The sequence below is a fragment of the Mobula birostris genome, chromosome 28, assembly GCF_030028105.1.
Source record: "Mobula birostris isolate sMobBir1 chromosome 28, sMobBir1.hap1, whole genome shotgun sequence".
NCBI lineage: Eukaryota > Metazoa > Chordata > Chondrichthyes > Myliobatiformes > Myliobatidae > Mobula > Mobula birostris.
This window is the reverse complement of record NC_092397.1, coordinates 5873741-5888533: the sequence shown is the minus strand read 5'-3', so window position 1 is coordinate 5888533 and position 14793 is coordinate 5873741. Positions and strand designations below refer to the sequence as shown.

General features: G+C 53.7%; 1 protein-coding gene across 1 annotated transcript; it reads right to left on the bottom strand.

The window, feature by feature from the left end:
• Positions 1-4810: 4810 nt before the first annotated feature.
• Positions 4811-11181, bottom strand: LOC140188922 (neuronal PAS domain-containing protein 4-like). The gene is made up of 8 exons (XM_072245574.1): positions 11007-11181; positions 10624-10775; positions 9995-10097; positions 9650-9899; positions 8399-8508; positions 8110-8245; positions 6079-7277; positions 4811-4839 (listed from the first exon to the last, which is right to left on the bottom strand). The coding sequence occupies exons 1-8, from the start codon at positions 11179-11181 to the stop codon at positions 4811-4813; spliced, it is 2154 nt and encodes a 717-aa protein (XP_072101675.1).
• Positions 11182-14793: the final 3612 nt, after the last annotated feature.

Here is a 14793-nt window from a genome sequence, read left to right as displayed (position 1 = left end):
TAAAGTATGACTGTAACTATGACTATACCTGCCAATCTGCAGCTGTGCTGCAAGTTCATCTACCTTATTCAGTACACTGCACGCATTCAAATATAACACCTCCAGTCCTGTATTCACCCCTTTCGATCTTGTCCATCTTTTACGTTGCAACTCATCCTGTTGACTGCAATTTTGCCCTATCATCAGCCTCGGCTCACTACACGTTGCCTCTGTTTGTAAACCAGCTGCTTCATCTTGATCACTATTAGCCGCCTTTCCTACGATACTTCTTGCATTGAAGTATAGGCAGCTCAGGACACTCGTCACACCAACCTTTTGATTCCTAACTTTGTCTGACTTTACCAGCAACCTCCCCACGAACTGTTCTGGCACTCTGGTTCCCGTCCCTCTGCAACTCTAGTTTAAACCCCACCGTGCAGCATTAGCAAACCTTCCCACTGGGATATTAGTCCCCCTCCAGTTCAGGTGCAAACCGTCCCCTCAGTTCAGGTGCCACCTTCCCTGGAAGGGAACCCAATGATCCAAAAATCATTGAGAAACTCAGTTACAGAGAAAGGTTGAATAGGTTAGGACTTTATTCCCTGGAGCGTAGAAGAATGAGGGGAGATTTGATAGAGGTATATAAAATTATGATGGGTATAGTTAGAGTGAATGCAAGCAGGCTTTTTCCACTGAGGCAAGGGGAGAAAAAAACCAGAGGACATGGGTTCAAGGTGAGGGGGGAAAAGTTTAAAGGAAACATTGGGGGGGGCTTCTTCACACAGAGAGTGGTGGGAGTATGGAATGAGCTGCCAGATGAAGTGGTAAATGCAGGCTCACTTTTAACATTTAGGAAAAACTTGGACAGATACATGGATGGGAGGTGTATGGAGAGATATGGTCCAGGTGCAGGTCAGTGGGACTGGGCAGAAAAATGGTTCAGCACAGCCAAGAAGGGCCAAAAGGCCTGTTTCTGTGCTGTAATGTTCTATGGTTCTAAGTCTTATGCCCTCCCTCCTACACCAACTCCTTAGCCATATATTAAACTGTATAACCTTTCTATTTCTGGCCTCATTAGCATGTGGCCTGGGTAACCCTGGAAGTCCTGCCCTTTAACTTAGCACCCAACTCCCTACGCAGAACCTCTTCACTCGTCCTCCCCATGTCATTGGTACCTACACGGATCACGACTTCTGCCTGCTTGCCCTCCCACTTAAGAATGCTGAGAACGCGATCTGAGATGTCCCGGACCCTGGCACCCGGGAGGCAACGTACAATCCGGGAATCTCGTTGTCGCCCACAGAGCCTCCCGTCGGAGAAGAGTGGGGAGGTTCTGCATGGGGGAGTTGGGTGCTAATTTAAAGGGCAGGACTTCCAGGGTAGTGATCTCAGGAATTGATACCCAGGCCACATGCTAGTGAGGTCAGAACTAGAAAGATCATACAGTTTAATTTGTGACTAAGGAGTTGGTGTAGGAGGGAGGGCATAAGATTTTTGAATCATTGGGTTCCCTTCCAGGGAAGGTGGGACCTGTACTGAAGGGACTTGTTGCCCCATTACCACAGTGTGTCTCTTCTCCCCCACCCCCCCACTTCCCTCCTGAGTCACAGAGGCAGACTCAGTGCCAGAGACCCGACCACTGTGACTTCTCTCTGTTAGGTCACCTCCCACCCCCCGACAGTATCCAAAGTTGAGGGGGATGGCCACAGGGCCACTCTGCACTGACTCCTTAACCCCCTTTCCCCTTCCTGACTGTCACCCAGATTCCTGTGTCCCTGCACCTTGGGAGTAACTACCTCTCTGTATGTCCTATCTGTCACCCCCCTCCGCCTCCAAAATGATCTGGAGTTCATCCAGTTCCAGCTCCAACTCCTTAACGCGGTTTGCTAGAAGCTGCAGCTGGACTCACTTCTCGCAGTTGTGGTCAGGAGGCACTGGAGGTCTCCCTGCCTTCCCACATCTCGCAAGAGGAGCTTTCAACTACCCTGCCTGGCATCTCTACTGTCCGAGCTGAGCAGATACAAAGAAAGGGAAAAACACCTGAACTTTTCTCTGACTGAGGCTTTTCTGAAGCCTTGGAGAACTAAGACCTCAAGAGTCTTTATGGAAAGGAGTACAGTCGGCATTTTGGGCTGAGACCCTTTATCAGGACCTGATGAAGTGTCTCAGCCTGAAACGTCACTGTACTCTTTTCTATAGATGCTGCCTGGCCTGCTGAGTTCCTCCAGCACTTTTTTGTATGATTCTGGGCTGGGTGTTGTGCAATGAACCAGAATTGATTAGAGAGCTTAAGGTAAAAGAACCCTTAAGAGTGAAGTGATCATAATATGATCGTATTTACCCTGAAATTTGAGAGGGAGAAGCTAAAGTCAGATGTATCAGTATTACAGTGGAGTAAATGGAATTACAGAGGCATGAGAGAGGAGCTGGCCAGAATTGATTGGAAAAGAACACTGGCAGGGATGACGGCAGAGTAACAATGGCTGGAATTTCTGGAAGCAATTTGAAAGCAATCTGACTCTGTCCACTCAGATGATGGCCACTGCACTTGCCCTCGCCTTCCTTTAATTTGCTCTTACTAATCAATCGCAAACACTGATTGTCCGCTGGTCAAAGCTCTATTATGCTGCCGTGACCCACTCCTGCCTTTTATCCTTGGGGAGTTGATCTGATTGAAGTCCCCTCCTCCCCAAACTGCTGATGCCTGGATTGGCTACTGGTCAAAGCTCTATGACCGTGCAATGTTGTTGGTGCCAGACAGGGTGGTTTGAGTATCTGAGAAACTGCTGACCTCCTGGGAATTTCATGCACAACGGCCTCTAGAGTTTACAGAGAATGGTGCAAAAAAACAAAAACAAAAAAAAAAATCATCCAGTGTGCGGCAGTTCCGTGGACGAGAGCACCTTGTTAATGAGAGAGGTCAGAGGAGAATGGCCAGACTGGTTCAAGCTGACGGGAAGGCGACAGTAACTCAAATAACCACACGCTACAACAGTGGTGTGCAGAAGAGCTTCTCTGAATGAACCTTGAAGTGGATGGATTACAGTAGTGGAAGAACAAGGATGTACAGAATTTCATTCAGTGTATGTACAGGAGGTAGCTAATAAACTGAGTGTATGTACACATAGGTCTTCTGTTCACGTGCCCCTAGCTCCTTCTGTTTCATGGAGTGAACATTAATTTGATATTCTCCACCCTAAAGTCCTTCAGATCACTTTGCTTTTGTGCAGTGTTCGAGGGCAAAAGGTAGGTTCTGTTGGGTCTGACTGTTTAGTTATTACTTTATTTGTGCTTAACAATTAATTGTCTGCTGGTATTTTACATAATTACTTATATACAGGTAACTGCTTAGTATGCTACCTAGTAGTCACAGTATGTCTATTCAGTGTGTCCCCTAGTGGTCACGGTATGTATTTGTATTTGTTTGTTGTGCCCCCTAGTGGTCACGGTATGTATTTGTATTTGTTTGTTGTGCCCCCTAGTGGTCACGGTATGTATTTGCAGGTGTTCAGTGTGTCCCCTAGAAGTCATGGTGTGGCTATACAGTTGCTCAATGTGTCCCTCATGGTTACATTTGTATGATTTCAGAAAGCTCCAAAAGTTTCTTATTTGAATAGGACCTTTCTTACTGGTTTCTCCCAGAGGACCACAACCATGCCGTAGGGTTTGGAGGCTTGCGTGCCTCAATGACCCAGAGAACTATGTTGGCTGGAGTCAGGGCTTTACGCCTTGGCTGTTCGTAGGGTCACCCATGCCAAACAGGGTCAAAGGGCAGAGGTCAGACTAAGAGTGGACCACCCGGTCCTCCAGGTTCGGGGCTAACAACCCTGACTGGTCGAACAAAACCGTTACGGAAATGAAGATTCTTTCTCCATCTGAGTGCGACGGTATTCCTGAGTCTCCACCCGGGACTTGTGTGACTGACAGGAGTGAAAACCGAGAGGAAGCTCCTGACACGATGAAGGAAGCCCTGAACATCGCCAGAGATGGAGGACCTTCATTGCTGCCCCAGTTAACCTACCAATCGGCACGCCTTTGGACTGTGAGAGGAAACCCACGCGGTCACGGGGAGAACATACAAACTCCTTACAGGCAGTGGCGGGAATTGAACCCCGGGTCACCTGTACCATAAGGCGTCATGCCAACCGCTACGGTGCCGCCCGCATTAAAATCCAACAGCTCTGTCCAGCCATCACTGATTTGAAATATCTTTAATATAAATAGTTTTGGATTGCAGCAGCAAGTACAACACTTCGAAAACGTACACACAAAAACACGGTTTCACAATGTACGTCTCTTGATTATCAAAAATGCTTGCATTTTTTTTAAATACGCACATTTATATATATATGTACATACATATATAATCTTTCTGCGCGAAAATATTAAAATTAAACAGGATTCAATCCCAATACTTGGTCGTAGAGAGTTCTACGTAGCAATGATGACACGTGAATTGTACATTCAGAATGTGTCATTTGTACAGTACATATCAAAAAGTATCTAACTGGCTCTTACTTACGAGTTTTATGGTCACTACAAGTGAATACAGTTTCATCTTACGATATCCTTCTCCTTAGCAACAACTAATTCTATTTAAAGTTTGATCATTACGCGAAGGTCCGCTGTGTCTCATTGTCGTAATGTTTACAAAAAGGTAGGATCCTTTAGTACATAAAACACCCTATCCCGCCTCATGCAATGCATCGTCAGGAGAGAACCGAGGTTTCAGTAAATGTCCTTAGGTCAAGGAGTTACCTGTCACTAGTAATAGCAGCTTCACAAAATATGACAATATGCCATACTCGATGAAGTAAGTCACGGACTTATTTCAGAACGAGGCGTCACCTCCACTTCCATCTGCGGGAAGGAAACAAGAGAGGAAATATCCGGTTAATTACGCTGTACAATCCAGAGCCGCCCTCATTGAATCCCCCCACCCCCAACTCAGTCGCAGCCTCGGAACGTGGAGGGGAGCCCACTTAGGACGGAGGTGAGGAGGAACTTCTTTAGCCCGAGGGTGGGTGAATCTGTGGGATTTGTTTGCCACAGGCTGGGTATATTTAAAGCGGAGGTTGATGGGTTCTTGATTAGTCAAGGTGACAAAGGTTATAGGGAAAAGGCAGGAAGGATGGGGTTGAGGGGATGATAGACCGGCCATGGGGCAAATAGCAGAACAAACACTATGTGCTGAATGGCCTAGTTGTGCACTTTAGCTTATGGGCCTACTAAGTGGTCGATTCTGCTGAGGGGTTTCAGCCTGAAACGTGGACCGTACTCTTTCCTCTCACTTGTATACGCAGTAGATTGGCAGAAGTTGGCCCCGTGGGCGAGAGCTGGCGACAAACTCCCCCCACACTTCCCGGTCACTGAGTATCGGACGTCCTTGCAGGGAGGGGGGATGCCACGGGTGGATACAGGCAGGGTTGGAGATGGGTGCGAAAGGTTGGGGATGTGGTGGGGAGGGGAGGAAGGGAAAGGAGTTCGTTTGGCTGCTAATAAAGATCATGAAGCACGTGATAAATAAGCGTACCCGAATCTAAAACCATCTGTAGTCTCACCAGCCCTCCCGGCAACACTGCGCCCCCCACTGGCGGGGAGTTCTAACTGCAGCGTGACATGTTTACATAGCTTTTTTTCCCCAATGGTAAATACTGCTGGAAACACTGCCTTCTCCTGGAAGCCCAGATCAGACAGCTGCTCTCCCAGATTATATAGGTGACATACCGGACGGAAGGAGGAAGGAAAATTGCAATCCGAAAAGGGGCTTGGCGGGCTGGCAGACGGAGAGGAGGGTCTGTGTTACATTATTAATGGTGGTGGTGGAAAGGGTTAGGGTTTTCTTATCTTCTACAAGGTAAACACTCTCACACCCCATCGGAACGCAATCACAAACTGGGAGCAAGAGGCTGTAGTTTTGCCCCTCACAACCACCCTAAACTTCTCCCAAGCCGCACCCCTCCAGGATAAGCGAAGATTATGGTCTCCATAGAGTTGCGTCAGTGGGTTTCCTGCCTCAACTCCGATGGGCTGAATGGCCCCCCTTTCCTCTTGCTGCCAGTTTGGTCTGGTGAACAGTGGGCACCCGGGGGGACCTACCTTGCTGGAAGTATCCCTGGCTGCGTCTCTGGAGTTGATGCAACTCAGCGTTGAACCCGTCACAGGGGGGTCTTGAGACATAGGTCTCAAATACTGTTTCGTACGAAGCTAATTCTTCGAGGAAGGATTGTTCTTCTGGGGAGAGGTCGGTAGCGGAGCGGGAGTCCGGGCTCGTCGCGGCCTCCGGCTCCGCAGCGCCGGGGCCCCCGGAGCCGCCGGCCTTCGGCGAGCAGGTGGGACCGAGGGTACCGCCGGCCACCGCGGGGGCCTCGAGGTCCTTCAGGAGGTTCTCGATCACGTCGTCGCCCTCGTCTTCCTCCTCCTCCTCTTGCGGGGCGTAGCTCACCGCGGCGAAGTCCACGCCCCTCCAGGGCTTGGGGTCTTGGAAGTCCAGGAAGGGGGCGGCGGCGGCGGCGGTCGGGAGAGGGGAAGCTTGAGTGGGGGATCCTCCCGCGGGGAGGATCTCGCCCGGGTCCGAGTGGTTGAGCCAGTTCATGGCCTCCGCGCGTTCCTTTCCGTCCAGGTAGCCGAAGCAGCCGGCGGCTGGCATCTTGATGGGCGAGGCCTCGGGGGTGAGGAGCCCCTCCGGGGTCCTGGGGACGTGGATGGAGAGGGGAACTCGCAGTTTGGGGAATCCCATCACGGCGCAGATGCCCCCGCCGTTGCCGGGACTATCCGGGGACGGCGGCAGCTTCTCGTAGAGTGGAGCACACACCTCGGTGCGGTAGAAGAGCTCGCCGGCGGCCGGGCCGTACCCGTCGCACCCCCCGAAGGCGAAGGCTGCGCCCGGCAGGCGAGGGGTGCAAGGAGGGGTGGGCGACTCGCCCCCGAAGACGCAGTCGCCGTAGGCCAGCTCCGGGAGCTCCGACGAGCCGGGGTCGGTACCGGGCAGACTTTCCACCTCGCCCTGGCTTTGGGGGCCTCTCGGGGCCAGAAGTCGTCCCCCGTCCCCTTCCTCGGGGGGCGCGGCGGCGGCGGGACCCTCCACGAACTCCAGGCAGATACCGCTGAAGTCGAAGGACTGGGCCGAGACGCCGCTGGTCGGGGTGCCAGACAGCGGGGTGAAGACGGTGTCGGGGCTGGACAAGTAGGAGGGGGACTCCAGCGCAGGCGGCGGAGCAGGCAGGGCGTAGGCGAACAACTGATTGTCCATCTCCTCCTCGGACAACTGCTGCCGGAGACACCAGGCTTCATTCTCGCTGCGGGACAGGGGGGAAGGGGACAACGTTAGGACGGCTGACCTGCCAAGGCTACAATGAGCCCCGCGCAAACCGGTGTCATACCGTCTCTTCGCACGGAACGAGATCCTTTGACCCGACCATCACCCACCCATTTACCCATTCCTGCCGTGTTCCCCTCACATTCCAACCCGCCACCTAAGAGGTCACGATGGCGCAGCGGGTAGGGTCACTCCCTCACAGTCCCCAAAGGCAAGGCCCCTTTGGCCCAATCAAATCCACGCCTCTCGTCGTTCTAACCCCACTAATTGCCCATCCCAGGGGTGGGGGTTGCTGCAGGGCTGCGGGGAGAGGGTGGAAGTTGCGGGTCACCTTCCGGAGAGCCAGTTGTGGTGGGGGGGCAACAGCCTCCCGCAGCTCTGTGGCTTCAATGGGCCAAACCACTCAGTGGCAAAGAACAGGCTCTCAGGAGTTCAATGGTCGCGTCCTATCCAAGTCAATGGGCCGAATGTCCTCCCCTTCGGCCCAAAGGAACCGCGCCGCTCAGCGACCCAGCTACGTAACCCAAGCCTAATCCCAGTTCAATTTACAAGAACCAATTAGCCTACTAACCGGTAGGTCTTTGGACTGTTGGGAGGAAACCGGAGCACCCGGAGGAAACCCGCGCAGTCACGGGGAGAAAGGCGGCGCCAGGAATGAAATCTGAGCTCGTTGCGTTAGCCGCTACCGGGGCGCCCCCTCTGGTCTCTTTAAAAAAAAATCTCTCCCCTCCCGCAGCGATGCCCTGCATTAGGGCCACCGGCGCTGGGGGAACCGATGCGCAGCTGGCGTAGGAGCCCCGCCCGCAGCTCACCTGATGGCATAGTTGTGGCACAGCACGGGGACCTCGGCGCACTCCACCTGCGCAGCCAGGTAGACCCAAACCCACAGGCCGTCTTTGCTCTGGAGGCGCACCACCATCTCCGTCTTGGCCTCGCTCCGTCCGCTCACTGCGAGAGAGAAAGAGGCCCCCCTCCCGGTTAGAGCTCGCAACCACTGACCGAGGGTGAACGGGCGAGAGAGGGGTAGGTGTGGGGAAGGCGGCGTGAGGGAGGTGGGGGGGGTGGTTGGCTGGCGGCGATAAAGGACTCGCTCACACTCACCTAAGCGGTAGTGGTGGGTGGAGGCGTGCGACAGGTCCTGGGGGTGAACGAGGTTATACCACGACTTGCCGACCAGCTCACTGTTCTGGTATCCCAGGTAGTAAGAGACACTGCGTGGGGAGGCAGAGGACGCTGGTTAGTAAAGGGTTAAAGACACCGGGCCAGCGTGTCGGTGGGGGGAGAGAGGTGCTCTCGGAAAGATTTAAAGATCAGCCTCATTTGTCACACACACACACACACACACACACACACACACACACACACACACACACACACAGTGAAACGCGTCGTTTGCGTTAATGACCGGACGCGGCCCGCAAAGTGTCGTCACGCTTCTCCACAACACACCGACCCTAACCCCTAGGTTTTTGGGATCTGGGAGGAAACCGGAGCACCCGGAGGAAACCCACGCGGTCGCGGGGTGAGAGCGTACAATCTCCAGGCGGGCAGCGGCGGGAATCAAACCCCGGGCCGCCCACTCCGTTCCTCCGGGCCTGTCAGATGTGTCACCGTGGGGTCAGACCGTGGCGGCCACTCGGCGGACAGCGGAATCCAGCCACTTGTCCCGCCCTTCAGTCGTGTCTTCTGCGCACACCGCACCCTCCCTCACGTTCCCTCCCTGTCTCCCTCAGTGCTCGGTCTGCCGGTCCCTGTGGGTCTCCCAAAGATGAACTGGTGGTGTGTGTGTGTGTGTGTGTGTCTGTGTCTGTGTGTGTGTGACTGTGTGTGTGTGTGTGTGTGTGTGTGTGTGTCTGTGTGTGTGTGTGTGTGTGTGTCTGTGTGTGTGTGTGTGAGTGTGTGTGTGTGTGTGTGTCTGTGTGTGTCTGTGTGTGTGTGTGTGTGTGTGTGTGTGTGTGACTGTGTCTGTGTGTGTGTGACTGTGTCTGTGTGTGTGTGTGTGTGTGTGTGTGACTGTATGCGTGTGTCTGCGTCTGTCTCACTGTTTCACTGCAGTGTGTCTTGTGTGTTATGTGGCTGCGAGTGCGCTCCGTGACTGTGTGTTTGTGTGTCTGTTGGTGCAAGTGGGTATGTCTGAATGTATGTATTGATCTGTGTGTGTGTGTGTGTGTGTGTGTGTGTGTGTCCCTGTATGTGTTTATGTATCTGTGAGTGTGTTTGTGAATGTCTGACTATGTGTGTGTGTGAGAGAGAGAGAGAGAGACAGACAGACAGACAGAGAGGGGTGGCGGGGGGAAGCCGGGATGGACGAGCGGAGAACGGGGAGGCCTCAGCGCGCCGCTCCGTCCCTACCTGTCGGAAGCCTCGACAAACATCATATCCTTGGAGTGGCGACTCTGGAAGAAGGAGAGGAACAGGTGGTTTTCGAAGAGCCGCGGCCGGGTGTCCAGCGGCGAGCAGAAGGCGATGAAGACCGGCTTGGACGACCAGTATGTGCCGACCGGGGGCTGGTGATAGCGGCCCCGGATCAGCACCATCTTGTTGCCGGCGCTCTGCCGCCGTACGGAGCGCGAGGTGTTGAACCGACAGCGGAAGAGACGCTCTGAAAACGGCAGAGAGAAGCGGGGTTGAGGAAGACGAGTAACAGTCGGAGATTTAAAAGGCTGGAAAGGCGGACAGGGATGCGGGGAGACTCACCCGTCTCCGGCGAGGAGGTCTGCATCAGATGAGAGCTCAGCACCAAATGGTCCAGGGAGTCAGTGATGTCGTAAATGCTGTCGCCCTGCGCCACCAGATCCACCTGAAAAGCACGGCAAGATCCCACGTCAGCGGCACGGCAAGATCGGGATTTCCCGAGGACGCAGCGCGGCGAGCTCGCGAAGGAAACCCCGGCCGGATCGCGCGTCCTTCCGCACGCTCTTCACCACCCACCCTCCCGAACCGGGCCGGGGTGGGGTCCATCCTACCGTACCCGCCCTCCACCCCGCCCAGGAGCACGGCAAGATCCCAATTAAGTTGTAACATCCCAAGTCGCATCGTATCACGGAAAGGTCTCAAATCGCGTCGTATCACGTCTCCATCTACCACCTCTCACTCTCCCCTCCCCGTATGGAACACGGCAAGACGTCACCCGTGCTGCGCGGCAAGATCCCAAAATCTCAGCATAGCAAGATCCCAGTATGAAACATGGACACGCAACTTCCTCAAGACTTCGGCGTACGCTCTCTAGGCTGTAATCCCCTCCCCAGATATGTGATGCCGCAGGAGGATGGGGAGAGGGGCGAGGGGGTGCCGGGACGATTGGTTCGGGGGTTCGTCACACTCACCAGTGAGTGGCCCAGGTGGTCGGAGACGTTCTCGGACACGTAGATGAGCTTCCCCTCGCTGCTCAGCGCCATGAGAAAGCCGGGTAGGGACTGCACAAAGTCCGCCAACTCCTGCGGCGAGATCAGGGGCAGGCACTCCTCCGCGTCGATGCCTGAAGGGGCGAGAGGCCAGCACATGAAAGTCCAACCCTGACACTCGCAAGAGAACTACAACAATCTTCAAAACAGAACAATTTACAAACGCGCATCTCTCTCTCTCTCTTTTTTTTAAAAAAACGACTATAATGTCAATCCCTTCCAAAAGGGCTAGCACGGGCACCGTGGGCCGAATGCCCCCCGTCGCCCCCCGAGCAGCCGCGAGGTTCGCTGGTAGCTAAATTTACCCGGGTTGAAGAAGACCGACTTCCGGGTGTAGATGCACGCCAGGGACATAATGTGTAGATAAGAGAGTCTCGACTTGTCAGCCTCCGAAATGGGTAAGAGTTCCTTCAAATTCCTGATCTCCGCGTTGATCTGGTCTCTTCTCGCTTTCGATGCTCCCTTCGTCGACCTGTACATGGTTGCAAACCTTCTCCGCCGTCTTGCCCTCCCTTTCACTGCTTCTTTCTCTCTCTTTCTTTCTCCCACTCTCTGCTCTGGACCAGAACTGGATCCTCTGGTACAGCACACTGAGGCGAGCGGGGTTTTTATAGGTGGTTGCCTGCGAAGGGGGGGGGGGGCGGGGGCCGGGCCGGCGTAAATGGGCCGGTTTCTCATCAACGCACGGCGAAGGGGAGGGGAGAGGGAGGGCATCGCGCTCAGTGACTAAACCCACGCGTCAGTTCGGTCGTATGACGTCTCAGCAGCGAGCTTCCCAATTACGGACAAAAAAAAAGATTCAGCGGTGGGGGGAGGGATAGAGTGAGAACTACGGAGAAAGATGCAATCTGCCGAGAGAGAGAGAGAGAGGGGGAGAATGCGAAGGAAAAATGAACGGGGATGAGGGAAGGACGAGCTAGAGGAACGAAGCGATATATAGGAAAGTGGAGAGGGGGTAGAGGGGCAAAAAGAGGTAATGCCCTCCAGTTAGCCAGAGGAATAGGGCAAGGGTTCTCTGAGGGGGCGGGAGAGAGAGAGGTAGATAGATAGAAAGAGCGAGGGATGGAGACAGGGGTTGCGAGAGAGCGCGCCCTTATAAGGAGAAAGAGCTTGCGATGAACAGACGGTGAATAACGTGTAGGAAGGTACGGGGGGTTGGGGGGGAAGGAAGGCTGGAGATATTCGGAGAGAGGGGAGGTGGGGAGAAGAACACCAAACCGGGCGCAAAACAAGGGGGGGGGGGGTAGTTCTGAGAGAGAAAGATATAGGAGTATTCTCAGGGAGGGAGAGGGACCGGACGGAGCAGCTGGAGACGTGGGGAATGGTGTGTTTTTTTTTACGCAGGGGAAAGGGGTCCCAGATTCAGTGCGGACGGGGATTGAGTTGGAGATTACAGGAGGGAATGGGACTGTAATCGGCGAGAGGAGGTTTCAGCACCGCAAACCCGTGGACAGCGCCGCTCCCAACTTCTCCGGTAAAGGAGAGCCGGAGGTGGGCGGGGGGGGGCGGGGTACAGAAAACGATGGGGAGAGGTGGGGGTGGGGGTAGAGGAGGGCTCCAAAGTAAGAAAGAGAATGAGAGGGGAGGGAAAGGCAGGGAGACGGGAGTCCTATTGGAGGCAGTTACGCTCCAGCGCAAAGCACGTCACTTTCCTTAAATGCAGCCCAGGAGCGGAGAGATCCCCAACTCTGGGATTCCCTCTTCCACCCCGCAAAAAAAAACAGCCACGATTCACGTCGTTCAGAGTATTTCCCTGCGGAGGGGAGGGAGGGGTGGTGGACGTGATTTTTTTCCCCACCCCGGGACTCCAAATATCAGACAGAATGGGAGGGAGGCGAAAGCGAGGGAAGACATACCGATACACAAGACGGCTTAGGGATCGCTAGATACATGGCGATTCCGAGTTAGGTAGCGGAGAGAAACACTGACACGCGAGATTTAGACCCAGGGAGAGAATGAGACAGACAGGCGAGACAAACAGAGACACCCAGGAGGTAGACAACCCCCAGGGTGAGACTGGGACGGACAGAACAAACGAGACACAAACACACAAGGGGAGAGTGCGGAGGTCAGAAAGGGGGGGGGGTAGACAGAGAGGGAGACACGGACTGTAAAAGAGGGATAGAAGGAGACGGGACGGCATTGGCCAGAGCGCATTTGGAATATCGTGAGCAGTCTTTGGTCTAAGAAAGGCTGTGCTGGCATTGGAGGGGATCCACAGGAAGTTCACGAGAAGGGTATCTGAATTGAAAGGGTTAACGTATGAGGAGTGTTTGATGGATCTGGGTTTGTACTTACCGGAGTTTAGAAGAATGGTGGGGGGAGGATCTCACTGAAACCTACTGAATATTGAAAGACCTGGGTAGAGTGGATGTGGAGAGGATGTTTCCTATAGTGGGGGAGTCTAGGACCAGAGGACACAGATAGAGTGGATGTAGAGAGGATGTTTCCTATAGTGGGGGAGTCTAGGACCAGAGGACACAGATAGAGTGGACATGGAGAGGATGTTTCCTGTAGTGGGGGAGTCTAGGACCAGAGGACACAAATGTAGTGGGGGAGTCTAGGACCAGAGGACACAGATAGAGTGGATGTGGAGAGGATGTTTCCTGTAGTGGGGGAGTCTAGGACCAGAGGACACAGATAGAGTGGACGTGGAGAGGATGTTTCCTATAGTGGGGGAGTCTAGGACCAGAGGACACAGATAGAGTGGACGTGGAGAGGATGTTTCCTGTAGTGGGGGAGTCTAGGACCAGAGGACGCAGATAGAGTGGACGTGGAGAGGATGTTTCCTGTAGTGGGGGAGTCTAGGACCAGAGGACACAGATAGAGTGGACGTGGAGAGGATGTTTCCTGTAGTGGGGGAGTCTAGGATCAGAGGACACAGATAGAGTGGACGTGGAGAGGATGTTTCCTGTAGTGGGGGAGTCTAGGATCAGAGGACACAGATAGAGTGGATGTGGAGAGGATGTTTCCTGTAGTGGGGGAGTCTAGGATCAGAGGACACAGATAGAGTGGATGTGGAGAGGATGTTTCGTGTAGTAGGGGAGTCTAGGATCAGAGGACACAGATAGAGTGGACGTGGAGAGGATATTTCCTGTAGTGGGAGAGTCTAGGACCAGAGGACACAGATAGAGTGAACGTGGAGAGGATGTTTCCTATAGTGGGGGAGTCCAGGACCAGAGGACACAGATAGAGTGGATGTGGAGAGGATGTTTCCTATAGTGGGGGAGTCTAGGACCAGAGGACACAGATAGAGTGGACGTGGAGAGGATGTTTCCTATAGTGGGGGAGTCCAGGACCAGAGGACACAGATAGAGTGGATGTGGAGAGGATGTTTCCTATAGTGGGGGAGTCTAGGACCAGGGAACACAGATAGAGTGGATGTGGAGAGGATGTTTCCTATAGTGGGGGAGTCTAGGACCAGAGGACACAGATAGAGTGGATGTGGAGAGGATGTTTCCTGTAGTGGGGGAGTCTAGGACCAGAGGACCCAGATAGAGTGGATGTTTCCTGTAGAGGGGGAGTCAAGGACCTGAGGGCACAGATAGAGTGGATGTGGAGAGGATGTTTCCTATATTGGGAGGGTCTCGGACCAGAGGGCACAGACTCAGAATAGAGCAGAGATGAGGAGGGATTTATTTGGCTGGAGGGTGGTGAATCTGTGGAATTCATTTCCACAGGCGGCTGTGCAGACCAGGTCATTGTGTGTATTTAAAACGGAGGTTGATAGGTTCTTGATTAGGAAGGGCATCAAAAGTTACGGGGAGAAGGCAGGAGAATGGGGTTGAGGGAAATTGGCCATGATGGAATGGCAGAATGGACTTGATGGGCCGAATGACCCGACTCTGCTCCTGTGTCTTATGGCCTTTCAGAAAGGCAGACACGTCAAGGGTCCTCTTCAGACAGAGAGAGACACAGACAACACAGGAAAGAGAGACAAGAGAGAGATGAGAGAAAAAAGAGGTGGAGAGAATGGGGGACAGTGAGAGCCACAGGCACAAGGTAAGAGAGCAAAAGCTTTTGTCCTTTTGCCAAATACTTTGATCTTAGCTCCAGCGATTCCTATAATCTCCCATTCCCTACGGAGCAAAA